General features: G+C 36.8%; 2 protein-coding genes across 2 annotated transcripts in view; one reads left to right on the top strand and one right to left on the bottom strand.

The window, feature by feature from the left end:
* Window positions 1–5,184, bottom strand: part of CEP290 (centrosomal protein 290) — a 51,343-nt gene extending 46,159 nt beyond the window's left edge. The window contains exons 1-10 of the mRNA XM_082003520.1: window positions 5,012–5,184; window positions 4,794–4,871; window positions 3,927–3,996; window positions 3,668–3,714; window positions 3,302–3,445; window positions 3,033–3,086; window positions 1,911–2,063; window positions 1,368–1,550; window positions 919–1,008; window positions 723–845 (exon numbers count right to left, since the gene is read on the bottom strand). Of these exons, the coding sequence (XP_081859646.1) occupies window positions 723–845; window positions 919–1,008; window positions 1,368–1,550; window positions 1,911–2,063; window positions 3,033–3,086; window positions 3,302–3,445; window positions 3,668–3,714; window positions 3,927–3,996; window positions 4,794–4,871; window positions 5,012–5,167 (1,098 nt within the window). The 5' untranslated portion in view covers window positions 5,168–5,184. The remainder of the gene's footprint in view (window positions 1–722; window positions 846–918; window positions 1,009–1,367; window positions 1,551–1,910; window positions 2,064–3,032; window positions 3,087–3,301; window positions 3,446–3,667; window positions 3,715–3,926; window positions 3,997–4,793; window positions 4,872–5,011) is intronic.
* Window positions 5,185–8,364: 3,180 nt separating this feature from the next.
* The window catches only part of TMTC3 (transmembrane O-mannosyltransferase targeting cadherins 3), a 32,792-nt gene continuing 13,563 nt past the window's right edge, over window positions 8,365–27,593 (top strand). The window contains exons 1-9 of the mRNA XM_082014144.1: window positions 8,365–8,419; window positions 14,194–14,295; window positions 15,723–15,834; window positions 16,427–16,643; window positions 18,268–18,486; window positions 22,605–22,704; window positions 23,407–23,522; window positions 25,247–25,419; window positions 26,283–26,535. Of these exons, the coding sequence (XP_081870270.1) occupies window positions 16,455–16,643; window positions 18,268–18,486; window positions 22,605–22,704; window positions 23,407–23,522; window positions 25,247–25,419; window positions 26,283–26,535 (1,050 nt within the window). The 5' untranslated portion in view covers window positions 8,365–8,419; window positions 14,194–14,295; window positions 15,723–15,834; window positions 16,427–16,454. The remainder of the gene's footprint in view (window positions 8,420–14,193; window positions 14,296–15,722; window positions 15,835–16,426; window positions 16,644–18,267; window positions 18,487–22,604; window positions 22,705–23,406; window positions 23,523–25,246; window positions 25,420–26,282; window positions 26,536–27,593) is intronic.

Here is a 27,593-nt window from a genome sequence, read left to right on the forward strand (position 1 = left end):
CTTTGTCTCCAAGGGCCCAACAGGTAATACAAAAAGTCATGACACACATTATTTAAAAAACTGGAAGCAAGGCAGGAAATCATCCTGGTATCATACAGTATAGTTTCCATAATGTGTATTTCAGGGTTCCTAATGGGCCATGTTATTTATTTACGCTTTTTATGTTTTCCAAGAAAGTGGAGAAATCCAAAATCAAAAAGAACTATGTAATTTTGCATGAATATAAGAGATACTTAAATTCAGCTATCTCTATCATGGGCTGAACCGCAGATGTAATAGTATGGCATCAAGTGAGACAAAGGAACACAGAAAATTAAACACTAGGTAAGACTCTTCCTTGACTAACAAATCTAGAGGAACAGAAACTAAGCTGTAATTTAAAAACATTAAATTATGTTTTTAATTTATGGATTATCCATTAAATTATGGATACTTAGATGTTAAAGCAACCACTCTACTAGTAACTAGAAAAGATAAATATGAAAGTAACAGAATCAACCACTAAGAGCTGAGTTCATACATACAGCAAGAGAAGTTTCCTTTGTGCATTGTCTATTAAGCTAACTTTGTAGTGTAATGAATAAACCTGTCTCATAATTCTCAAACATAAGTAATACATATTCTGGTATTTGCAAACTATGAAATACTACATAATTATGAGGTCACTGGCACATTTAGTGAATGGTAATTTCCATGTGTGTAATTTCTCACATAGACTGTACCTGCTGAAGGGCCAGTATACTGTTCCTGTCTACATCAAGTTGGGCCATTTTCATTTTCTCTTTCAAGTTAAACAACATCTGCTGATACTCTAGGAGTTCATTATCTTTTGAAGACAAGATTTTCTGAAAAGAAGATAAAATACCATCAGAACACTTGAAATAATTCCTAAAAATAATTAAAAGTATTAAAAAGTACCTTCCATTCTTCAACTTTTGCATTTACAGCTGCCATGAGAGGATCATCTTCCTCATTCTTTGCTTTCAGCTGGTCTGAAAGCTCCTGAACCTAGAAATGCCATTTAGATGAGCATCATATGATAAAAATGTTTTGCTTAACCAATGTACAGACACACTACATCAACCACATACAATTTAACAGATTAGCATTACAGCAGCAGGGGAAGGTCATGACTATTAAGAACAGAGTATAACTAACACTTTGTACAAAAAAAATTTTGTGATGTACAGTCAGGTTTCAAAATTTGCACTAAATTTAAAGATCACACTAGTTTTAGAGAGTGTTATTTCAGTAGAGTGTGTGTTATTAACTGGCTATGTTGCATGTTTTTTAATTTAAGCTAAAATATGAAAAAAGTCCAAATCTAAAAAAAAATTATATTCAATAATAAGAGAGTCAGTTCTTACTTGAAATTTGTACTGTTCTTTCTCTTTTCTTAACTGATCCATAACAATATCAGATTGTTGCACAATTAGCTTCATTTTGTTATATTCATCAGTCATCTTCTCCATTTCTTGTATTGATTCCTCAATATTCTTTCTCATTTCTTGGTTTTGAATGTCTAACTTCTCATTAGCTTCAGTCAAATTCTGCAATATTAAAGAAAAAGCTGCTATTAAAAAGTGCACATTAATACCTGAATAAGCACTAACTGATAGCTACCTCATATGTAAGACTTGAAAGCCTTACATGAAATTAGCACAGAAGACAGTATTTCACCTCTAGATCATAAATTTCAACAAATCCTAACAGCACATAAAAGATACATTGCCAGCAACTTCGTTACCTCTGCCAGATTCACAAATGCAAACGATATGCATCACATAACCCAACTGCATTAGTAATTCCCTTACTCCACATGACTTGATCTGTAAATTGACATAGCTGTGTGAAAAACACTATTGCCAGTAACAGTCTAACAAACACTCAGTAGCATGCACAGATTTTACCTGAATTTCATCCAAATACTGGACAAGCTCAAAGTTCTTTTTGGACAACTGTGATCTGTAATCAGAATCCTCTCCTCTTCGTAATAGAATTGTTTCTTTCTGAGAATCTATTTGCCTCTGATAGTCAACTACATCTTGACGCAATTGTTCATTCTGCACAGAAAGCAATCCAAACTTAAATCTATTTTGAAGAGTTGAAGACAAATTTATTGCTTTTCTAGCAAGCTAACACAAAGAGCTAAGACAGTCAAAACCATTCCAGATTCCTACAGTCTGCTTTTTAAAGACTTAGAAGCCTCACCTTTTTCTTCATGCGTTTTTTCTTTGGATTAAAAAGGAGAGAACAAGACCAAAAGAACAAAGCATGAAAAAATTAGAAATTATCTTTGCTTTAGGAAAACTAAATAGGAATCAACATAAAGACAAAATAAAATAGTTTTCTATATACTTGTGCATGCATGTACATACATACAGACACATATGTCAAAGGGCATTTTGAAGAATGATACTCAAGGTTCCCCCCCCAGGACATTAATTTAACTTTTGCTGTCTGTTTTATTCTCTGAGAGGCCAAGACTACAGGTATTAAATGCTATAAAACATATATATTTTTTTTTTAAATAGCTAGAAAAAAATGTTTCAAGAGAATGATTAACAAGAAATTTCTAGCAATAAAGAATGTTAACTTCATCTTTGCATTTATTGTTATATTAACTTTTGACTTTTTGTAATTTTATTTTAACCAATCAGACAATCTTAGCAAAAGCAGCAAGCATAAACCAAATCCTGTCTAATATCTATCAAATCCATTTGTCAATAGTAGTTAAGAAGAATACTAGAAATTCAAAACACAATGTCCAGACAAAATTAATGCACGGGACTATTTAAATTCATATGTGGACATCTCCTAACCTCAATTAACTAAGTTTCATTGGAGCAGATGCACTATATATTTGGTAAATATGCTTAAAATTCCATATTCTCTTTATACCAGTAACCAGGAAATGTTCTAAAATAGAATTAAACATCATGCCACACCAAAGATTGTAAATACAGAAAGTTAGTAATATATTTATAAATACAGTTAAAAATACAGTAAATCATCAATAATTCTTTACTAACCTCTCTCCTTAATTTGATGTTTTCATTTTCCGCATCTTCATTTCGAAGAGCAAGCTAGAACAAGATGGAAAACCCTTACGTGTATCACTAACACCGCAAACTAGGAAAACAAAGAACTCCAGAAACAAAACAGAAAACAAATGCACAGAGGTTGTATTTCATCAGAGTTTTTTTTCATTTCAGAGGCCCTTTTCAGAATATTGACTTTTTGAAAGATGTGCCAGAAGAGCTCTTAGAGAAATGTCAAGCTGAAGTCCAGTCCTTCTTACCTGTTCATTCACTTTCTTCTCTTTTTCCAATTCTTTTTCTGTATCTGTTAACTGTCTCTCTTTTTGTTCTAATTGTTTTTCCAGTTGGCGGATCTCATCACGTAAAAAACGAGTATCACGACCACCAGCAGATCGTTGTGCCATCTTGAGAGCATTAAAAAATCATTATAAATATAGTACAGTTCTTCAAAATAGAAAGAACTAAAAAAACAAAGCAGATGCTAAGACTAACATTCCTACGTTCAGGAAAAGCAACAAGAAGAGTTAACTAGCTTCTTTTACTAGATTAAAATGCTAGTCCAAAAACCTCATTAAAAAAACCCCACCAAACAGCAATCTATAAACTAACAAAATTTTAAAACATACCTCTAATTCATTTTGAAGTTTCATCACTTTTGTTTTAAATTGATTTTCTGTTAAAATAGAACAGATGTCATGAATTATTCAACAATGGAAAAGGTACATAAAACAACAATGGTTAACCATAGTCTTTAAATATTTGGCTTCACTGAAGCAACTGACTTCAGAGAAGTTGGTATTTTATTCAGTTCCCTAAATTTAAAATAAAACCCTAAAAAACACATTTAACAAATCATTTAAGAACAGCATAAAAAGGCTTGCTTACCACATTTGGCTTGCTCTTCCCCAGCTTTTTCAACTTCTTCTAGTGCCAACTCTACCTCTTGAGCTTTCATCTGGGGAAAAAAAGGATAGTAGACAAAGAAAAAATATTTACTACTAATGTAAATTAAAAGAATGTTCCATAGACCTCCTGTTGAAAATGACGAAAACATTTACAAAAGAACATTGATTTTCTCTCTTTAAACAAATGAAACCCCTCCCATTTTTCCCCATGCTGACAATTAAGTTTGGATTGTTGAAATACCTTCTTTAGAAATTTATTCTACAGGGCTATCTAAACATTCAAAAGCATACTGCTGGGAATTAAAAACAATAAAAAATCCTCTCTAAAACCAATGTGCTAACCTATGCTGCTGTTATTTCTTGCTTTCAGCACATTTATGAGTAAATGCAAGAAAGTATGATAGATTTATAGGGTCAGTTTTAAGATGGTGGTGTTTCTTCAATCATGGCGACACTTCTATTAACTCTAAAACATCAACCCACCACAAAAACTTCTATTAAAGTTAAAATCATTACCAATAACTTAAAATATCTAACCAATTTTTGAGATATTTGTTTGCATTTTGCATCTAGAAAACTACGGTTCCTTAACTATATAACTACGTTAGTCCTGTTCACTTTACTTCCTGCTGCTATATGGGATGACATATTTCCAACAGCTACAAGCAGATACTCTGGTGCAAGCAGACATTTAGCATATAAATGCTCTTAGGAGTAACCAGTGTGTTCAATGCAGGAAAAGAAAAAAAAAAAACACCACCCCCCAAGACAGTAATAATGCTTTCATTTAAACAAAAAATAAACAAATGTATCTGCAGAATTGTAGAAAGCGAGGATTAATACAAACCTTCATTAGCGACTGAGTAATTTTAAAAAGGTGTATCAGTTGTTCTGGAGTTTCAGTTTTTAAATCCTTCCCATCAACCTAAGGAAAGGGACAACAGTGATTTTATACAAATATCAATGAAATCCATAAAATAAATCATTTATGTATGTGAAGGACCAGAGACACTCTAGGGAAGAATGCATAACAAACCCCTTATGTTCTGTTTTCCCCTTGAGTACCTTGGACATCGTCTCCAGCAATCTATCTGCTAGTTTCTCTTGACGAGGCAGAGCATCTGGATCAACTTTCATAAGCTTCTTCCAATCTAAAATGGGTGCCATATTGAATGTATAATTTTTCCTGAAACAAAAATTAAAATAACACTTATCAAACATTATCAGTGCCAATTAAACGAGGCTGGCCACTGAACCACAAAAGATTATTCTAATAACTGTTATTGATTTTGTAACACTAATTAACATTGTGTTCACATTTTGGTCTACCGTAAACAAGGAGACTAGAGTAAAACCATTTTTTCTTCAAGTTAAAAATTACATCATGCATACTCAATTAACTTTTGACACTAACAGTGGAGATCAGGACATATGTGAAACCTCTATTTTAACTTTAATATCCTTCTTTTCCTCCCCACCTCTCAGTGGGGTATTTTTATGTTAATGAGCAAACACAACTGGATGTCCTTTGAACCAGCCCTTGTAGAGGAAACATCTTCTTACAGTCACAAAATCATTATTTCTAATATTTAAAACACAGCCAACACCTGTTTTAGTTTAATACTATGAGAATCCATTTCTTGACATTCATTTCCAAGATATTAAACTCTTGTGTTAAATAACCTTTCCTTTTGATTAGAATACTTGAATTGATAAAGAACAGTAAACAACCTGGAAACTGACAAAAATCTGATCAGAAAGTGGTGCAAAGTTTTTTTCCTACTGCTTACCTACTTGTTGCTGTGGGCGACAGTGACTTCGCATATACCTGAAAGTCAGTGCAGTATCTGAAAAAGGCAGAGGGGATTGGAATTCTTGGATTATTCTGTTCTCTGGAGCTGTCTCTAGCCTTTATTACCAATACTTCAAAAATTAAAAAATATTCTGTTTTAAACGTGGCAGAATCTAATCTACTAAATTGCCCTAAATTATGAATATGGTATAAATGGTTAAGAAAATTAAGAAAGAAATAAAACTAACTAGAATATTACATTTATTATTGAAAAAACTAGTATTACAGTAAGGATGTATATTTTATAGAAAAAAAAATCAAGCTCAATCAATAACTGTAACAATGCTTTCTGCTGAGCACAATATTTTGAGATCTGTTCTATCATGCACCCTGTTCGTCATTCAGCAGTTTAAAGACTCAACAACTGAAACTAACTTCCTTAATGAAAGGGTGAACCAGTGTTACTTTCTCCAAAAATATGCCTAAGCAGTCAGAAAGAAAAGCTGTAAGACTTTGAAATCCAGCTGTATGCTTAAGGAAGGATAAAAATCAACCTTTCCTCATCTTTTCTGAAAACATGAACTACTTGAGAGCTCCCCTATATTTACCATTTCTTCAGTGTTTGCTAAATGTTTTAGAAAACATGCATTCCATATAATCCATGACTTCTTAAGGATGACATCATAAATACATTCTTGCTTTTCTGCTTTGTCATAGATGGCAAAGGAAAATATGACAAAATCACATGCAGGCATGTACTGATCTCGGCGCTCCTAATTCTTCAGTTAATTGAATACTACTTGATTTCAATAACATACTTGTTTAAGGGTGGGTTTTTTTAAAACATATTAACTTCTTCTTAATCAATGAGATGTAGGAATTATGGGTATGAAATGCCAGACAAGCAAAACTCTTTTGAAAACAAATACACACCCTTACTACTGTCAAGGGTAGCCACTTTTGTACTCTTTCAAATCTCCTTTTCTCTTAACTTACAAAATAACGTCTTAAGAAAGTATCAGTCCTAAAATTTTATCCAAAAGGAGAGATATCTGTACATAAACAAAATAATCCAACCTGTTGGGCGACCAGCTACAGTAAGGTGGGGGGGCACAACCTAAGCATACAAGTATGTTCATTCTGTGGAACATACTAAGGCCATCGAGAGAGAACTTATTTAACTGAAGAGTTTTCCATCATAAAATTTAGCTCATCCCTTGCCCTCAACTAGTACCTGTGTTTTTAGTTGACAGATGGTCTGTGTCATGAGACATTGAGATCATGGCTCTACAAAAAGTGTGAAATAGATGTGCATTTGACATTACTTATCACAAGATTTTCCTGACTTACTCAAGAAATCAAACATACATAAAATGGCTAGATGTTACAAAGTTCAGCTAGGGCAGATAGAAAAGGAGGTCTGGTGGACATGTTTAAGTACTTTCAGAACAAGAGTAATGTCCTGTGCTGCCTACAGGAAACCATGTAAAGAAGCAGCTAAGCTACGATGCAGATACCTTATCACCACAGTGAAATTAAGGCCCAGTCGGAATAAAGTTCTTTTTCCATAAAGATGTGTACAATGTGTAGTACAGAGTCATGTATACTTGAGCAAGACTGAATACCAAGAAGCACCACAGTCATGCAGGAGATATGCTCAGTCAACTCCATATTAGTTTACCAGGACTAATCCAGCTTACACCACTTCTGATTTTCAAAATTACATTACACAGACTAGCTCTCGTCTAGTAGCTCTACAGAGCACTAGATCTGAACTACAAAACTGCAAACTAAATGGGATCTTGTGCAAGGTTCCTATTTTCTTCCAGGTTATATATCCCAGCCCTGGGAACGCTATGGTGACAGACCGCGATCCCTCCAGGATGCTGCTGAGACACAATTTTGCCGCCATTTCATCTGACTCTGCTGAATTAACAAATTGCCTTATTTTGCGTCCACCTCCATCGCGGTGCACAACGGAAGCATCACTCGAGGGCTGGTACAGCGGGATGTAACCTTCTCCGGGCACCGCGCAGCGACGACGCCCTGCGGCCGGACGCTTCTTCCTGGGACGCGCGGCCCCGTCCCGCCCCTGCCCCTGGCCCGGCTGTCCGCGCCGCTCCCGGGGGAGCGTAGAGCGCACCGGCCTTAGCCTACTTCCTCAGAGCAGCCCCCGCCCCTTAACCTCACCGCTCCCCGAGGACGGCGGTGGTGGCTGCTAGGCGACGCCATCAAACTCTCCCGCCGGCTCCGCTCCCCGGGACCCGGATACTCGTAGGCGCGGGGAAAGTCAGCGCTCCTGTGGCACGACGGGCCCCACGGTGCCAGCCGGGCATTGCCAATCCCGAGGTATGGCACGGCCACACAGGGGGGATACAGGCGGGGCAGGGCGCGGTCCCGCTCGGGCGAACCGTTTCACTGCATCAGCGGCGCCAGGCCGCTGCCGGCGAACTGCGTGTCCCAGGGTACGCGCGGCTCCTCTGGGACCACAACTCCCGGCATGCTTCGAGGCCAGCTGTCCCCGTGGAGCGGCGGTTTCCCGACAGCCTTTGCTAGCCGGAAAGTGGTGGCGGCGGCGGCGGCGGCGCCGCGCTGTGCTCATGCGCGGTGTCTGGTGGCCGCGGGGCGAGCTGTGAGTGGTGGCGCCAGTAGCGGTGAAGCCGCTTCCTCCGCGGCCTCAGGTAGGGTGCGCAGCGGCACGCGGGAGGCTCTTCCGCAACAGACGGCATTTGGGAGGCGGCAGGGTTGGGTCCGGCGTAGCTGCTGCTATCCGCCGTAGTTTCCCGCGGCGGCGTGTGGTTCTCTCTTCCCTGGCCCTGCCAGCTGGGCCTCATCTGTGAGCCCTCCGCGCCTGCTGAGTGCCGTGTGGCCTCGGTCTCTGGCCGCGCTTCGGCGCCGCCTGAGCGGGGCACAGGCCCGCGCCGTCCCTCGGCCTGCTCCCTTCCTTCAGGCTTCCTGGCGGCGGCCGCTTGCCCGGCCTCCTCCGCCCCCCACCCTGGCTTCGCCCCAGGGCTGCGGGCAACACGCAGTTTCCCGCATGACCGGCTGACTGGAGGGCTGCAGCAGTGCCCAGATATGCATGTGCTTTATGTGTAAGTATGTAGTAGCGCGGGCCCAGAAGATAGCTTGCAGAGCAGTACAGAAAAAGATCGCATCTATTGACAACTCGGATCCATTGAGTAGTGGTAGCCAGCAAGGAAGTCTGAGCGTTGGCAGTGGCCTGATGTCCTAAAAAGTTTGGGATCCTGTGTTTTAGCTAAATGGGTGTGAACATGTCTTTTCAAATAAAAAAGAAAAGCTAGCAGTTATTAAAGGCATGTGTATATCCTTGGATTCATTCAACAGCTGTGGACTGCTAAAGATGTGTTGGGTTTTTTTTCTTAATGGAAAGAGAAAGGTGATCATAATGTCATCTTTGGACTTTTGCCTCTTTCTGGATTACTCATTGGTTTCTTTTGCTGTCTCTTGAGTAGTGTTGATATTTAATGAAGGCTGACAAAACGCAAGATACTTGGCACTCCTTATAGTTACGTAACTTGTTCCAGTCATGACATAACTCTTAATTCTTGACTGAAAGTAAAGTCTTTTATACTTCAGCTTGAGATTGGTTAATTACAGCGCTGTGTTAGGTCAGAAAAGCAAACTTTGTAGGTAGGGAAGGGAAAGAGACCAGATTATATTTGCAGTGACATTTTTAAGATAAGATAAATTTAAAGGCTCTGTTGGAAAGGGACAACAAAAACAAAATTATGTCTCTTTCTGTTATTAAACACTTGTATCAAGTCATCAGAAAGAATATTCAAGTTAGCCAAAAACAAAAATACAGAAAAGATGGCAGGTAGGCAAGATGAATTAGAACATTAGCAGAGCCTCAGAAGCTGAATTAAAATGCCATTTTTAAGTTACTGTACTACTGGGCTTGGTAACCCTTTGTATCTCTGCTGATATTCATCAGTTCAGCCACAAGCTCTTAGATTAACTTGTTGCTCAGCTGTTTAAAAATAAATCTAGGAGTGGTTTTAACAGTTCTTTGTTTTCTTCCACCTTTGATAATTTGACAGTTTTCTGTGTGAAATGTATATAGGTTTTAAACCATTCAGGACCTTCAGTGGTTATCAAAGTATATGTCTCCAGAGTAAATGACATACATGACTATTTTTTAAGAGCTCCTTTGTGTATGTCTGTCTCTTTACTGGCTTCAGAACTCCAAACAGGAGAGTGGGAAGCCCATATTTTATGATTAGGTACATGCATAAATGCTCATTAGTCTGTTTTCAAAGCTTTTCAAGAAACTGCCTGATCCATACACAAATTACCTGCTTTTTGTTTCTAGTAGCCTAATTATTATAATACGAAATTAAGTTCCTTGACATTTACATAATGATGATGCTTCACACTGCACATGTAAAGCGCTGTTTATCAAAGCGACTCTTTGGAGTTAGACTCTGTTGCCTCAATGATGCTTACATTGTCATTTCCAGAGAACAGTTGCAGCTTGATTACAGTTAAAAATGTTAACATCTTGGTATGATTGAAAAGTGTCAGGTGCATTTTTAATATCTATGACTATTTAATAAAGTGTGAATGAAAATATTTTTCAAATACAAGATTTTTAAAAAAAACCAAACAATCTTTAGATCGTAGTAACTATTGTTCAGTTGTAGACAATGAATAAGATGAATTTTTAGAAGAATTTTCTGACAGCTTGAAAACTGACTTTCAAAATACTGACTGTATCAAAAGCTGCAAATATCAATAGTATGTCAATTATGCTGAATATTTTCAGGAGTAGTAAGAGCTTTCATGCAAAAGCTGGAATAGGTTGAAACTTTGCAATTTGGACGTCTGTTTGAGATGAGTTTTAATGATCATGTTTGTTCCGGTCAGTTTCTGTGGAAATAATAATCAAGATTAAGTGGATTGTACAAGTTTTTTTCCCATACAGAAGTGACATGGTTTTCAAATTCTCTGTTACTGCTGCTACCCATGTCTTCTTTTCTAGAGAAGAAAATGTGGCTTGCATAGAACATCTGCGTTGAAGTAGGCTGCATCAGAACAGAAGTTGTTATTAATGCCTTTCAGGGTGTAAAAGTGCCATTACCCAGTAGAAGAATAATTTTAAACGTATGTTGTAAGTTTCTGAAGTTAGGTAGTGAGATGTGTCTAATCAACACAAATTTATTTGTTCCTGCAAGGGTCTGTTGTTAATGTAAGGTGGCAGATAGCATGTTTATTAGGTGGTAGGTAATTACAGAGTGCTAAATAGCTAATGCATATTTAGGCATTCCAGCTGTATTCCTGCCTAAATATATACTTCCTAATTTTTCCTAAATTCATGCAGGCAGAAGATGGCTTCCACACTCCCAAATGTCCCAAGCACTGATACGCAGAGCATCATTATGCATTTTTTATTTGTGCTGAATTTTTTTTGTGCAGACTACTATATTTTGCAGTATGCAAAAAAACTGTAGTGTCACAGATTTGGTAGTGATTGTAGAGAAGTACTTTGTTTTCCTACCTTTCTAAAAGTGTTTTGTTTTTTTGGTTGGTTTGGGGTTTTTTTTTCTTATGTCTAATTCTTGAAGGAGAAGGCTGGATGAACTGGTAGAGGGTTCTCAACAAATTGGAAGAAGAAAACGACATGCCTTACAAGCCAAACCTGCTGGAGAGCTCTGGTTCTTGTCTATCCTTTCCACTTAATGTTCTGTACTCGCATGAAAACAGTACAGTGCAAAATGCAGACGTCCATGCCAAACAGCTTGAGAAAATTAGACTAACAATCCGATGTTTTGCACAGTTTGGGCGTTCTGTTTTTCCACAACTGGCTCTCATGATCGTGCGGCTTCTGTCTGACAAGGCTTATCTTGCTGTTTATTGTTTTCAGCTGTGTATTCTTTATGACATGGTCAGATATTGTTGTAAATTAAAACATCCAACAGAAATCTTGATAAGAAAGTATGTGTCTGTCCTGATTTCATGCAGTCAAATGGGGGCTCTGTGGCTGTTCCATAGACCACGCACTGGCAGTCATGCAGCACAAGGAGTGTTTAGGGTATCTGATAGGCTGTCTTATAAGCTGTGAAAGTAGTGGGTAGGTGAGATCAAAAAATAACTTGAAGTCGATCTGTTTACATGTATTGGTGCAGTCAGTGATGGGGTTCTCCATGACAGCAAATCTGTATTAACAAACAAGTTGTTAGGCAGTGTGTTTTACAGGTATTTATCAATACACCCATCACTGGGCGTGGTGAGGTACTGGCACTTGCAAGACCAGTTGGTCTTGCAACTTGCTTGGGTTGATAGCAAATTTCAACATGTCTGGGGAAGAAGGGCAATATGTTCATTCACCATGATTCACCTGAAGAGCCCAATCATACCAAGCCCTCAGCAGCCTCTTGCACATCTGTGATCTATGAGGCTCTGAGTCTTGCATAGTCCTTATATGGCTTCTTACTTTCCAACATCAAACTGATAACAAATTAGTTGGTGTGAGAAGGGCATTGGCTGCCAAGCAGCAATTGCTGTTTCCCTCTGAGATTAATAGTAGGCATGCTTTTGCCTGGCTTACCAAGTACAGATCAGCTTTTATAGGACTCCCTCTGTTTCAGTCTTGCATTCTCAACATGCTGATGATCATTTCAGGATTGAAGGTTGGAGTTTGATGGTGGAGCCAGCTGTAGTAGCAGATAGAGTAGTAGTTCTGATGGTGAGTCTTCCTGAAAATCTGCCTTGTTATACTAACATAAAGGGTTGCAAAAACATCTTTTCTATATTTGTGCTCTAATTCAGCAAGAACATTAAACCACCTTATAATCAGACCAGCTGGAAAAAGTAATTTTCCTAACTTTTATCTATCTTTAGCATATATTTCAGGAAAATAAGACTTAGAATGCCATAATGCAAATCAGAAGCAGTAAAGTGTCTGTGCTGCAGTTTTGTGTGATCTATAGATCGTATGTGACCTTGCATTTTTCCCCTCTTTGTGCTTGCCCTAGAAGCAGATTGCTGGAAAATGGGGGCTCTTCAAGTTTTCCGCTATGCCCATCTGTTGCCAAGATGTACTAGTGCTTTTGGACACAACAAATGTTTGAGGGGGATAGGGTGTGTTGAGGTTACCAAGCTTGGCACGGCTCAAGTAGTGTATTGTGTGACTTGCTGCTAAAACCAGAACAATGCATTTTTTTTTGCACATGTCTGTTCCTTACAGTAAATTTAGTAAGCTGTACAGAATTGCCTGGAGTGTCTGTATGGACTTGTCTTGAAAGACTAATTTGTAGCCATGTATTTGCAATCATATCTGTGATTGAAATGTGCATGTAAAGGAGAGGGTGAATAGCAAATTAAATAATTTTGATGATAAAGGTGAATTTTTTTCTGGAGTTCTGAAACAGACCACTCTGATGGTGAGCTAGCCACTTAAACGTGACTTTGGATGTAGCTAAAATCTGAAATTTTTTTATGCTTAAGAATTCTCTTTCATTCAGATGAAAACAGTATTTTCCATACAGTTGGCATGTACGTAAATGTAGCTCTGTCAGGGAACAGCATGATCAGTACTAGTGCAAAACTAGAGTTCTGGGTGGAAGAAATACTAGAAATTCAGAGCAAAACGAAAGGCTTGTGAAAGCATCAGAATTGCCTAGGATTAAGGGATAAGTAAAGTAGCTGTCTGAATGTATATTCTATGTAGGGAAAAGAAAAGTAAAAACCTACAAGAAGTAGTTGAGGAGCTAGCAGTTAAGGTTAGTTAAGCTTTTTCCTTTGGACAGGAGTCTGTACTTAGGAATGTATCCTTTTTTTCATATTTTACAGCAGTAGGAGTTTCTGAAATAGGATTGTTAAAGAATTACCTTAGAGTTACTCTTCTAGTATCAGAGAGTACTACTCCTCACCTTGCGATATTTTACCTTAAAGGGCAAATTTAAATAAACCTTTTGGTTGGTTCTGTGTGGCAATATTGTCTTGTTCCATTAATTTTTGGAACACAGTATTTAAAAAAAAATGTGGGTTTGTATGTTGGAAAATCATTACATCTTAGTTATAGATCCTTTCCAGATGTCACTGCTTTTCAGTAGAACTAGTGAACTTCAAGAAGTAGGAAATTTACTGTTCAGAAGCTGTTGCAAACTAGGGATTTCAAACTCTGTTTCTAGCAGGAGAAGTTTCAGCAGTTTCTTCTCCACATACTTGGGGGGGGGAACACACGGGGGGCGGACACACACTAAAAATTTTGATGAGTTGAAGTGCAAAAGGGGGCTGTCTTCTCACGTATTCCTGGAGTGTGCTTTGTTTTCTTTTTTTAATAAGACTTCTCTGGCTGCCAAGGCGACCATAAATACATTCAGACTTACTCTTGTCTTAGTGTTTTAAAGTACTCTGATCCAGCCTGACAAAAAGATGTAGCAGCATCCTTTAACATTTAACATTGTTTTTTTCTTTTTTTTTTATTACAAAGGTGGTGGCAGCTTTGAAAAAAGGCACTTTCTGGGTTGAAGTAATACCAATAGCCAGTGCTCCAGGTACTATAAAAGAAAAAAAAAAACTTCACTGCCATTGTGTGAGTAACATTGAATGGATTGGTTTGATTCCTTTTAAATTATCTTTGTCCTGGTTTTTAGTTTAACTGCACCTGCATCTTGTTGCACATGTATTTCTTCCTGTGCCACTGCTCCTTTACCTGTAGTTGTGGTAGGTGATTGTTGTGCTCTCAGGCCCATGCTGGAAACCACAACTGAGATGAGATATCTGTGGCGTGTGTTTAGAGGATAGTATGCTTAAACCTGAACACAATTGGAAAAAAAAACCAACAAACCGAAGGGGAAAAAAAAAAATCACCAGCATTTCAGGGTTTAGTACAGTAAAACATACTATAGCTTCCAAATAACTCATTATCTTTGATGTGTGAATCCTGATAGACATAAGGCTGGTGTTTTTGCCTATTTATGGGTTCACATTATCTGGCTAATATTAACTGTTCTGTGTCCTCACAGATGTTACCCCTCTCTAGTTTTGGGGAAAATGCTATATACTTCTGTTCAGTCACCTCTCCTTTTTTTCAAAACTAAGTCAGTGTTCAACTGTCTGTGGCTTTTCAGTATCTTTGGTCCCAACAATTGGCAGTAATCCATGCTGTGTCAATCAGTGGTCAAAAATAATGCCTTAGACCTGTAATTGCCTTCTTATTCTTCCAAGGCAGAACGGTGTTTTAAAACAAGCCAATACATAGTAATTTCACCTTTTGACCAGGTCACCCATTGTCGTGGTTTAGCCCCAGCCAGCAACTAAGCCCCATGCAGCCATTTGCTTACTCCCTCACGGTGGGACAGGAGAGAGAATCAGAAGAGTAAAAGTGAGGAAATTATTAAACTGTCTTTATCTCAAACCATTAGGTAAAGCAAAAGCCACACACGCAAGCAAAGCAAAACAAGGAATTCATTCACTACTCCCCGTGGGCAAGCAGGTGTTCAGCCACCTCCAGGGAAGCAGGGCTCTGTCACGTGTAATGGTTTCTTGGGAAGATAAACACCATCACTCCAAACGTCCCTCCACCCCTTCCTTCCTTTTCCCCCAGCTTTATATACTGAGCATGATGTTACATGGCATGGAATATCCCTTTGGCCAGCCTGGGTCAGCTGTCCTGGCTGTGTCTCCTCCCAGCTCCCCGAGCACCCCCAGCCTTCTTGCTGGCAGGCCAGCACGAGAAGCTGGACTGTCCTTGACTACTTAGCAACAACTCAAAACATCAGCACGTGATCAAGAGTTTCTCATCCCACGTCCAAACCATAGCCTCACACTAGCTTCTGTGGAGAAAATTAACTCTATCCTGGCTGAAACCAGGACACCCATAGAGTACTTTTTAAATAATCAGAAAAATGCTATTTAATAATTTCTAGGGTTTGGGAAATTTATGCAAGGCAAGAGAAAATAATGTAAGATAATGTTCATTTCTAGTGCCTTTTTTACATGTGATTTTTCTTTAGACAGGACTCTGGTGAACATTCACTGACACCATAGAAATTGGCAGAGTTGAGAGAAAAAAAAATGACCACATGAACTTCTATGAAGAACGCAAATAAGCAAAGTGTGAGCTTCAATGGTAAGTTTAACTTATTATTAATGTCCTCCTTTACCTGTTCTTGAACACCTACATTTATGAAGTTCTTCAAGTTTCCTGTTTGCTCTTCAGAATGTTTGAAATGTGTTTTTAATTGCTTTTGAAACATTTTGGGAAACACTTTTAAACCTAAAAACGTGAAGAATTAACATACTGATGCCTTTTTAATAACTTAGTATGCAGTGTCAGTATGTTAAATTACTCAGAGTTCTAGAGAACTTAATTTTCATAGTTCCCCAGTTTGCAGCATTCGCTTGAAGTGCCCAGCCGTCTGCTGAAAACTACATCACAACTTATGATCAATCTTTTTTTTTTTAAGTAAAACATGAAATGTAGCAGTGTATCCAGCTTGTGTGAGGGCTTTTTAGGGGTGAGACTTTTTTAATTAGAGTATTTCTTTTAAACACTAAATTGTGTAAGATGTCTGAGACTCTAGGAAAACTTTCTATCTTACTGATTTTTAGATATGTAGTGTCACTAACTTCTAAAATATTGGATGTCTTAAATTAAGTCAAATTATCAAGTTTAGTTTTTAGTCAGTAAAACTACTCAAGTTTCTGTCTATATATTTCAGCTTTGGTCCATGCAAACTCCTAGAGAAGATGGCTGATGTAAGCCTGAAGGAAGCAGCACTAATAGTTGGTGTGGTGGCAGCCTGCTACTGGAACAGTCTCTTTTGTGGCTTTGTTTTTGATGATGTTTCAGCAATTTTGGACAATAAAGATTTGCATCCTTCCACTCCATTAAAAAATCTGTTTCAGAATGACTTCTGGGGCACTCCAATGTCTGAGGTAAACTGTGAGACACTTTGAGCCATTTAGGAAATGTAAAAATCTCTCCGCAAGGTTTTTTTCTACTACTTTTCCCTAATATGTTTTTAACAGAATAGTTTGTTTCTGATGGAATTTGTTGGTGTTAGTATTTTGTATTATAAGATCAGGAACAGATTTCACTTGTATTCTTTCCCTTTGTTAAGTAAAAGAACTAAGAAAATTAAGTCATATATCATGCTTCAAGATGCTGTGTGTTATCTAATTCCAATATCAAAATTGACCATTTTCCTTTCTCTTCCTGCAAAAGCTAGACAATGACATGCAAGGCTATTTATTTTAATTGTGGTCTGGAAGGAAAGATAACACTCTCAAACAGCAAAGCTAGGAGTTAGAGAATGGGTATTGAATCCATTAAATTTATTTGAGTAAGTATGTTTATGTGAATTCAGAGTTTTTGGTTTGTAGTCCATGTAGAGTGGCTGTGGCTTTTATCTGAAAAGCTGCATTGGCATTAAAGTTGTTGATAAACATTATTAAATGGCAGTGGCTAAAGGGTTTACATATAGGTTAGGAAGTTACACATGGTGACATTGCTGAGCAAATGAATAAAAATTCTCTGACAGTTGTAGGTTTTTTACCTATCAAGGCATTCCACCTTGTAATCTTCTCTTTTCTTACGTCCATAACATACAGGGTTAGTTCTTTGTGAGATACTAGTTTCCGGCTCTACAAATAGACTTTGTTACATAATTTTCATATAATCCTGTAATGAAATCTTCTAGACTCTTTTTCAGGTGCCATCTAGTCCTGTAGTCGTTGAGAGTAAGTGGGTTCCTAAACTCTTCCCAGTAATATTTCAAGTAGTATTTTTAAATGGTTTTCCTCAAAAAAGTGTCTAACCATGTGGATGGAGAAAGCCATCTAATTCAGTATTGATTTTGCATTTAAAACCAACTGAAAGTCATGTTAATTTTAATTAAATGAAGTCAGATTAATTTGATCTTTCATGGCTTTTTAAAATATTTCTTCCTATCTTGCGTTTTTGGCTGTCTGCATGTGCAGTTTGGTTGCCTGTCCCACCCCTACCTCCCTCCCCAGCCTCCCAGTTTTTTCTTAGATTTTCTTCCTTTGTTTTATGAACGTATTCAGCAAAATATCAACAGGCTGTGGGTTGACATGCATTTTGGAACAGGAATATGGTTTCAAGTGTGGTTTTCATAAGTGTTTATGGATGGAGTAACTGGCAACATAAACATATTGACTGTTAGACATATTGAAAACATGTAGATAATAGATTTAGCTGAGCACACCGAATTTTTATTTTATAAAGTACTGATCTGAAACATGAAGTGCAGAGTAATCAAAATACTTGAATAATACCTTAAAACTATGTGTAAGTAGGAAAAATAACTAGAATTAACTTCTCTGTTTAACATTTTAATTTTAAATTGAGTTTTCATTTAATTCACTACATCTTTAAATTTTTTTCATTATTACTGATTTTCAGGTGTTTATTTTGAAGGCTTGATGCCTGAGAATAGAGGTCGGAATCACATATGCATAGATTTTTAGAAAGATATTTTGGAGTAAAAGTCCCTTTGTAAATTGGTCGTGACTGATTGATTTATTTATTTTCTTTTAGGAGAGGAGTCATAAATCTTACCGTCCCCTTACAGTTCTTACGTTTCGCTTAAACTACTTGTTCAGCGAGTTAAATGCAGTTTCTTACCACTTCCTAAATTTGGTCTTTCATGTGGTGGTTTGTGTAGTCTTCCTCAAGGTCTGTAAGCTTTTTCTGGACAACAGGAGCAGTGTAGTTGCATCCTTGCTCTTTGCAGTGCACCCAATACATACTGAAGCGGTACGTATAGCTGTGATGTGCTTAATTTGTTCAAGCTGTATTAATTAACCTTAAATTTCATGGGTTTTGCATATGTTTATACATTTTAACTCCAAAAAGTGTGTGATTTTACTTGCACTTACTCTGCTCTTTGCAATCAATGGTGGAGGTGACAAATTTTAATGCTTGGATTTGTTTGGTTATTCCATGCAGCTACTGAAAAATAATAATAAAGAAACATTAATTTAGTTATTCAATAACTTAGGTCTCTGCTATGAACATTGGCTTTTATGATGGTGGCTATGTTAGCTTACAAAGATATTTGTGTTCTGTGATGATTCATCCAGTATTGTATTTTGGAAATACTTTTGAATACCTCTTAATTCATTTCCAGAAGTGCTAAGCATTCCCCTCTAGCTAATCACCAAGTCTATTCTGTTGACTTTCTTTTATGTCAATATATCTATCGCGGTGGGGCTTTTTCCTAGGATATTGTTGCTATGCTACATCTAACTTAGGGCCATTCTGTTTGAACCTTCAATTTTTGAACATATTCGATATAAGAAAGGGGAAATACATTTCTTGCATCTCATATTTACCTTTCCTTTGATTCTGAAGGAGTTTTTTGTTGCTATGAAAAGCATTATTTATACAAGCTGTCTGATTATGTACCTTCTAATGGTCAACCAGGCTTGCAATGTTGTGGAGTAAATGGAGTCTTGTGATCACCATTTATTAGATTTGTTTCCCTCAGGAACACTGATAAAGCAGATCTGTGGAATTCTCAGCTGTTATTTCTGCACCACTTAGATTGGCTTTCCTAGATTCCAGTTCACACGTGTTGCAAAGCCCATTCTCAGTCTTTTTTTTTTTTTCTTATAGTGTTATCAGACTTCCAGAAAACTAAGAATGTTTAAACCTTTTGCTTCTTTGGAGGTCCTATCCCTTTTTGTGTGTGTGTGCGTTTTTGGGGTGTGGGTGTGTGTCTTTTGATATTAAAAACATGAGAAAGGTTTGCTCTTACCTTATGTTGTATTTTTTTTGGTCCTTATTTGTTTGGGTGAAAAGTTCACATCTCTCTCTCTTGTTCTCTAAATACACAAATACCTGTCAGGAGCAATTCAGTAGCCTGCACCTGTGTATTTTGAGCAAATCTTTATAGGAATTAAATTCATGGGTTTATAATCGGCTGGTATTTGAGCTACTAATACGTCTTTGCTAGAAGAAGTTAGTGGCATGTTTAAAAATGCAAAAGTTAAACATCTAAAAATTTTTGCTTGCTTTTGTGCTGAAAAGCACAAACCCATGTAAAATCTTGGGTAATATGGATTAAAAAAATAATTTGATAATTTAATTTTGTTTTCTGTTTGTTTGAAAAAACATGCTTTAAATTTCAAAGTTTGGCTTTGCCTCTTTGTAGTAACTGTGATAGTATCTTTACAGTAGCATTAGTAAGTTGCTAGTGACTTACAGTAGTGGTTCGTGGCTTAGATCATCCTATGTAATTTTATCAGTTCCATTCCAAATATGATGATTCTTTATCGTGCTTGAACTGTCAGATTCTGTATGAGATAAGTAACACGGTTGCTTTTAGTACTATGCAACAGTTAGCAAAAAGTGTCATACAAATCCTACAGAATATTGTGTAATGAAAGTTTATTGTGAAAGGCAATGTATTACAAAGTTACAAAGTATAGTTATGAAGCAATTTGGTAATAAGTATGTAATCCCTGATGTCAGCCACATGAGGGCACTGTAAGACTGTGATTGGTAGAGCTTGGTGCTGTACTTAAAAAAGTTACAGACAGATTTAAGTGCAATTTTAATTGAATTCCCCTGCTGTTGTACTTAGGTACTCAGTGAAGAATCAGTTAAGGGGTTTTCTTTCTCCTCCCCCCACCTTTTTCAATTTAAGCTTTCCGCTTTTGAGAAATAGTGCATTTTACTCTTTCAAGTGTTTTCATTAAGAATTCTGCCTAACATGCAACCAGCAAAGAATTCTTAGAGTTGGCACTTGAGACTTGTGCACATGTATAAAAGGCAAAACAATTGGAAGTTTCCATACATGGAAAAGAGGAGGTAATAATGAGCTGTATTTTAGAACTGGGGACTTAGGTGCTAACTTATTCAGACTTTAGTGAAAACTCCAAAACAGGTCTCATTCACAGTTTTTGTATCATTTGATGGTACGTTTTGTATCTTTTATAATTGAAATGTATCTTACTTTAATTCCTTCAGATTAGTCTCCTACTTACTGCTTCCCTGCACAAGAGCCTGAGACAGAAGATGTAATACATAGACATTTCAAACCTTTACCTATCTTATGATAAATATAGTTTTCCTGGAAAAGTTAGCAGAACAGGATAAATAGAAAATAATGTTCTGCTTGACTTCAGAGAGAAGCTGGGCTTTTGTGATGGTAATATATAATTTTCTGAGGAAAAATTTTTGAGGAAATAACAGCAGCATTATAGTTTCATTTGTCCTTGTCTTTAGAATTCCAGTTCAGTCTTTCTAGCTACTTTGGTACTGTTCAGGCCCAAGGCATATTTACCACCTTTACAGCTACGGGATGTCAGCTAACCTTGTGAATGCTGGAGTTTTCTCTGACCTTTGTATCAAGAAACAGAACCTCTCTTTGGTTTGTAAGGGACTGTGGAGAGACACCAGCACACTTGCTTTACTAATGATCTCTTTAAACTGATCTACAGACAAAGTTCTCTTTAATTTCTATCTTAATGCTGGACAATTTTGAGATCCAGGCTGGGAATCCTTGAAACATCTTAAGACATTTTGGAAACAAACACCTGTATAGTATCCAAAATGTTAACACAAACTCTGATGTCCTATCAGTTGTGAAACATGCTTTATCTGTGCGTGATTCAGTGAGTGCTTTGGTAAACATGTGCTACTCACAACAGAAGCACCAGAGCATGATTTCAAATTCAAATTTGAATACTTTTCTTTACACTGTGACCTTGGATATTGAGTTACTTTCTCTTTCTGTGCTGTACTGGATCAATCATGCTTGACCAAGAATGTACCTAGCAATAAAAACTCCTAGCTGGGTCTGGATGGCTGAAAGTCGGTTTCCAGCATCATCATGATTAAATGGTGAGCTATGAGGTTTCCTTAGCTAAATATGACCATCTGCCTTGGGATAGCATGCCATTTTTCAGCCAGCTTCCTTGCAAATATTTGGATGCAATCAGAGGAGTTACAGAAGGGGACAAATGAGGAAGAAAGGCAGTCCTAAATGGTATTGTGGTCAGCACAGTGGCTACTGCAGTAACCATTAACATAGTGACCTGTATTCCATCTCTGGTTGTTGGCTGCACCTTAGCATTTTTTGAAAACAGCTCCTGAAATGGAAATTAATCTGTATTTCATTGGGGATTCTGAAGCAATCTTTTGCCCTATGGATTCTAGCACTTTTCCAATTTTCCATAAAACCCATTCTTCTCTGCCTCATTACCAAAGGGGCCGCTACCCACAATTTTAATATTGCCAACCAAATTATCATTCAGAAAATTGCCAGACCTGTAGTAAAGCCTGAGTCATTCTTTAACTTAATTGCACAGAGCATGCCATCAATTCATTTGTAACTCTTGACTGCTCACCTAAGAGCTGCCATAGTACCAGTCAAGGGAATGCTTCTTTCAGATTCAGATCTGTTCAGTCAGTCAGAAAAGGCATGAACAAAAATAACAATCATAGTTTCTATATGTCACTGTCTGCCAGATGTATATGTAAAACAGTCCCTCTCAGGCTTCACTTTTGATGAAAGCTAGTTTCTTTCAAGTATTATGAAGAAAGCAGTTGTTATCATGCCCAAATTCTGCCTCAAATTCTGTTTGTGGCTGGTGTTACTAAAGGTAAAAGAAAATACAGTATTTCTCAGTTGTCTTGTTAATGGTTATATTTAGGGGCACATCAGCCACAGATGGCCACCAGCTATCTATATCATCCTGTTACTGAATTCAGTACTGATTGAACTGAAAGCAGCCTTACTCAGCCTTTTTTGCTTGGTCTACAAATCTTGTTTATGCATATCCTGATAGTATTTCAGTCATGCACTATTCTAGTACTAAAGTAGCTGCTAGAAGAATAATCTTGGGTTTTTTTGTTTTTCTTTTCAGGTAACTGGAGTTGTGGGCAGAGCAGAGCTTTTGTCATCTATCTTTTTTCTAGCTGCTTTTTTGTCATATACAAAATCTAAAGGGCCAGATAATACCATAGGTAAATGATTGATAAATATATACATAACTTAATTTCTGTATCACTGATAATAGAACTCTTAAAATGATAATATGGGTGTATTGGTTATTCAGCAACTATGTACAAAAAAACCTTTCAGCCCCAAGATACCCATGTAATAGTACTTTACATTATAAATGACCTTTTTTTTTTTTCCTTCAAGATTTAAGCATTTCTTCAGTTGTTTTCTAACGCCAAGAGTAGGGGACTCTTGCACTTGCACTTACTTCTATTAATGCAAGTAAGTGGATGTACGCCAAGATGCATCAGATGGTCACAAGTAAGCTGCAAAGTTTCAGTGGAGATGTAGGAGGCTTGCCTCTTTTCCAAAGTCAAATTGACCTTGTGAAAACTCATCACTCCATGTAAAATATTCCATTTGAAAAAGTGTTCTGGTGAATTAGGAAAGACTGTAGGTTTTTTGTTTTCCTATTGTAGATTAGTCTTTTGCCTTTTATTTAGTTCTTTCAGTTTAAGGGAGGCAGTTTTAAAACTGATACATGTATATTTTCTGTAGAATAAAACCGTTAATCTTCCCTTTAATAGCAAATGGCGTACTGAATAAGTTTATAGAACATAGCATGTTCAAACATCAAGAACCAAAGTCTTCACTTTTTAAGTTAATTTATTAAATGGTTTTGTTGTAAGGTGGAACATCTTCAATAATCTCGTCTTTATTTGCAGTGTGGACTCCAATTGCTTTGACTGTGTTTCTAGTAGCTGTTGCAACACTGTGTAAAGAACAAGGAATAACGGTAGTGGGGATATGCTGTGTGTATGAAGTATTTATTGCTCAAGGGGTAAGCTATTGAAAAACAAATTGGATTTCTTCTCAGGAATTCTGTAATGAGACATGAAGTACTTTGAAGTGTCATATTTCAGTACTGTTTTTGGTCAGTTCAGGGTAACTATAGTTGTGTTACTTTTTTGTGGTTTTTTTAACTCAACTAATGTTTAACATAGATGGTTCATGGTGATGGAATCCAGTGACTTATAAGTTTTCCTTTATATGCCTTACAGAGATATTAACCAATATACTCAATAAAGAGTTGACATGTCTTAACAGAAGCCTAAGATTTTAGTTGACTGAGGTTTGCAAAGGCTAGCATGTAACAGTTTTGATTAAAGCTTGAGGTGCATAAAGTTGGGGGATTATTTGTTTTTAATTCCTGTAGTAAAAATGGAAAATATATTATATACAAATGCATTTCATCATAATCTGAAGAATAATCAGATGTTTTGGAGTAGTCTTATTTGAATCAGTAATATTCTTATAAAATTTGTTGTTCTTAGAACACCTTTAAATTGAATTTCTAATCTGATAGGTTTCTTCTTAATGTAAAGACTTATTAATGCTTAAAAGTAATTTTTCTTTTGTTTAGAGTAACAAGGTGTTCCTGCAGTGAAATAATTCTTGGGTTTCTAATAGTTAAACCATATGCAATTTAAAAGTGTATGATTGCATATTCTAAGAAAATGTTCTAGTTCACTATTCCTTAATTACTTGAAGGAATATTTTGCAAAAACTGCACCAGTAAAAGCTGAAAGATCTTGGGCATCTTTCTCTGAAAGTCTTGGGGCTGTATATTCAAGGCAAAAACACAAAAATCACATTTTTTTGGTGCTTACCAAAATACATGTGTTTGTAACTATTGCCCATGCAGACCAAGTGAATAAGCATATAATTTTCAAACTGGATTTCTAAGGAAAACCCCAGTACGTGACCGTACTTTCAATCCACATTTCCTTTCTTTTAGTAACTTTTGATCTGATCCTCAGTTTCCTGAAAATTTAACAAGTTTGTGTAAATCAACTGAGTAGAAAAGATAAAATCCAAACTGAGGCTGCTTCTGAGGGCACAGGTATAGCATGAACTAAGAGTTTGACCAGTTCTCAAAAACCTATCAATATCTGTAGTTCAGCCAACCGGTATATGTGAAACAAATCATCCACAGCACAAGACATGAAGACACAGGGAAAGAGGTACACAGGAAAGAAATTAGGATATGTAATGGGGAACTGTGCAAGATCATAATCTTCATGAGGCAGGGAAAGATGGGTTACTGCAGTAGAGGCATAAAATAGAAATCCAAGGCTAATCAGGAAGTGAATAGTATTTCTACTGTTCCTAAGGAATTTTGTTGATAGGAGAAGTTTTCAGAGGGGCTATTAATCCTAATGGCAGTGATTTCTCTTCTTCAAAATTTATTTCATGGTCATACTTGATTTATTGAAGTCTCTGAAGATGGTACAAATTTTTTAATCTGTCAGTGCAAACCACAGAACTACAGGCATACAAGTTCAGCTATGATAGTGTTAGTAAGAATACTTGAATGGAGTTATTTTTATTAGATTTGTGGACTTCTTTTTGTGGCTTGTCATGAAAGCTCTAAGAAGCTGAGTTAAGTAACTGTTGGAAGCAGACATTTAGAGAAAATTGATTAAAAAAAGATGAGGTAGCTCATATTTCTCTAAGGGATTAATGAGTACACTGTCTGATTATAAACACTTTTTTCCTTTGCAGTACACCTTGCCAGTGTTGTTGGACATGGCTGTACAGATTCTTCGTGGGAAGGGCAGTATTCCTTTCTCTATGCTCCAAACACTGTTGAAGCTCATAGTGCTAATGTTCAGTACACTGCTGCTTGTAGTTGTCAGAGTCCAGGTTATCCAGTCTCAACTTCCAGTGTTTACAAGGTAATAGTAAAAGTGTTTCTTATTTACAGACAATGATTAATAACATGTGGCTTAATGAGGTCTGAATGAAATGGCCAAAAATACATCAGCTTAAGTGTTCATTAACTTATTTCAATATTGGTAAGCAATGACTGTACAATATTACATTTTTTGTGAAATTGATAAATGGTGTGTGTGAGTACCTGTTGGCAAGAATGTCCAAAATATTGAGGAATCTGAGCAGTTGTTAATTTTTTAAAACTTACGGCTGTTAGCTCATCTTAGTAATTAAGAAATTAATTGTTCTATTACTAAAGTATTTTTTTATTGGCTATGTGTTTGAACCTTGTCTGAATACTTCAAACCTCTTAAGTTTTTTCTCTTCTACATACAAAGTAACTTTTTACTTTTGGAGGTGTACTGTGCAGAAAGCATGGTTGACTTCAGATACAGAGTTTGAAGATAAGTGTATATGAATGATAGAACTAAAAATCTAATTTATCTTGAAAGTGTGTAAGCAATGTAGAAATACAAGAATCTAATATTTTCCCTGAAAAATGAGGTAAACTATTGAAAACATGAACAAGGACCACTGAACCCAATTTTAGGCGTGAATCATTCTGTTTCTTCAAACTTTGTATTTATTTATATCCCAAGCCAGTTTCTTAAACTTTGAGGAGGCCCTGTCCTGTGCTAAGATGAATCATTGTGCATGGTTCCAAAGTTACTCATCTGACAAATGCAGGAAGATTAAGATATTGTACATGTCTGTAATTGGTAGCTCTAGCTATGAATCTAAAGTGTGCTGGTTTCTGAGCATAAAGTGGATCAAGGCCATATCTTTTTTCATTCAGAGCTTGTTTTTCTCCTTTCTTTTGCTTTAGGTTTGATAACCCAGCTGCTGTTAGTCCATCCCCAGCAAGACAGCTGACTTTCAACTACCTCCTCCCTGTAAATGCTTGGCTTCTTCTCAACCCCTCAGAATTATGTTGTGACTGGACAATGGGAACTATTCCTCTTGTGGAGTCTTTGTTAGATATTAGAAATGTTGCCACTCTTACCTTCTTTTGCTTTCTGGGATCTTTGATTGTCTTCAGTCTCCGATATCCTGGGGATTCCTCCAAGACTGTATTGATGGTATGAATGATGCATTGTTTTTGTCCTTTTTTTTAAGAGTGTAAGTGGCTCTGGTTGTTTGGTCACATGTCTAATCTGCTGTGACCTGGAGATATTACATGCATCTCCTTTTGGACTAGAATGAACACGTAAGAAAAGAGGAAAATCGTTGCCGCAACAAAACTGTTAAATTGCAATTAAGTGTGTGACTGTCAGGGATGAGGTGAAGAAGAACAGACAAGAGATAGACAAGAGAATAAATATGCCCCTTGTTATGTATTTGCTAACTGTATTGTGGCCTTTCTCAGGTATTCCTAACTCTGCTAACAAATGGGCATTTTCATTAGAACTTAAATGTATTTTAAGGATTGGAACGCATTTCCATCCTGCAAACTGTCTACCTTATTTAAATGTCAGTAGTTATTCTGTGTATTTAGCAAATGACTTCTTTCTCATAGATATAAAAGAAAAGGACATATTTTGGCATATAGGAATATAAGTTTTCCTCTTCTGTTGTTGTTCTTTTAACAAAGGCACTCTTCTGTAGTCTTTTCCACATTCTAAGGAAAAACTAATTTTGTCAACCTGTAAGGATCAGTTCCTGTTTTTCGGTATTATATGACCTTAAAACTGAAAGGGATTAACAGGAAAGAATATTTTGGAGGAAATGGAAAGCAGCAAATGAGTTAGTATTTTTTTCATCCAAACCCAGCCATCTTTTTGATTGCTTTCATTGCCAATTTTCACAAGATTAATGATTACCTAATACCATGTTTTTTATTAAATCAGTGGTGCAATTAGGTGTACAACAAATCTGCATTCATAGATCATGGTCTGCTTTACAAATAATGTACTTTTTAAATCTGTAACTCAGACAACAAAAGTTTCAGATGGGTGGGAATATTTATGCACAATTTAAGACTAAGGATTTCTTTGTTAATCAGCTGACAAACTTTTATTCACTTCAAAGAGACCTAACATTATAGTTCCGACTCATGTTTTTTCTTGTCTTGTCACTGAAGCGGGGAAATTTGTTTCACTAGAAAATCTGTGAAAATGATCTGTAGTATTGCTGATGA

The sequence above is a fragment of the Phaethon aethereus genome (assembly GCF_964289735.1).
Source record: "Phaethon aethereus genome assembly, chromosome: 1".
NCBI lineage: Eukaryota > Metazoa > Chordata > Aves > Phaethontiformes > Phaethontidae > Phaethon > Phaethon aethereus.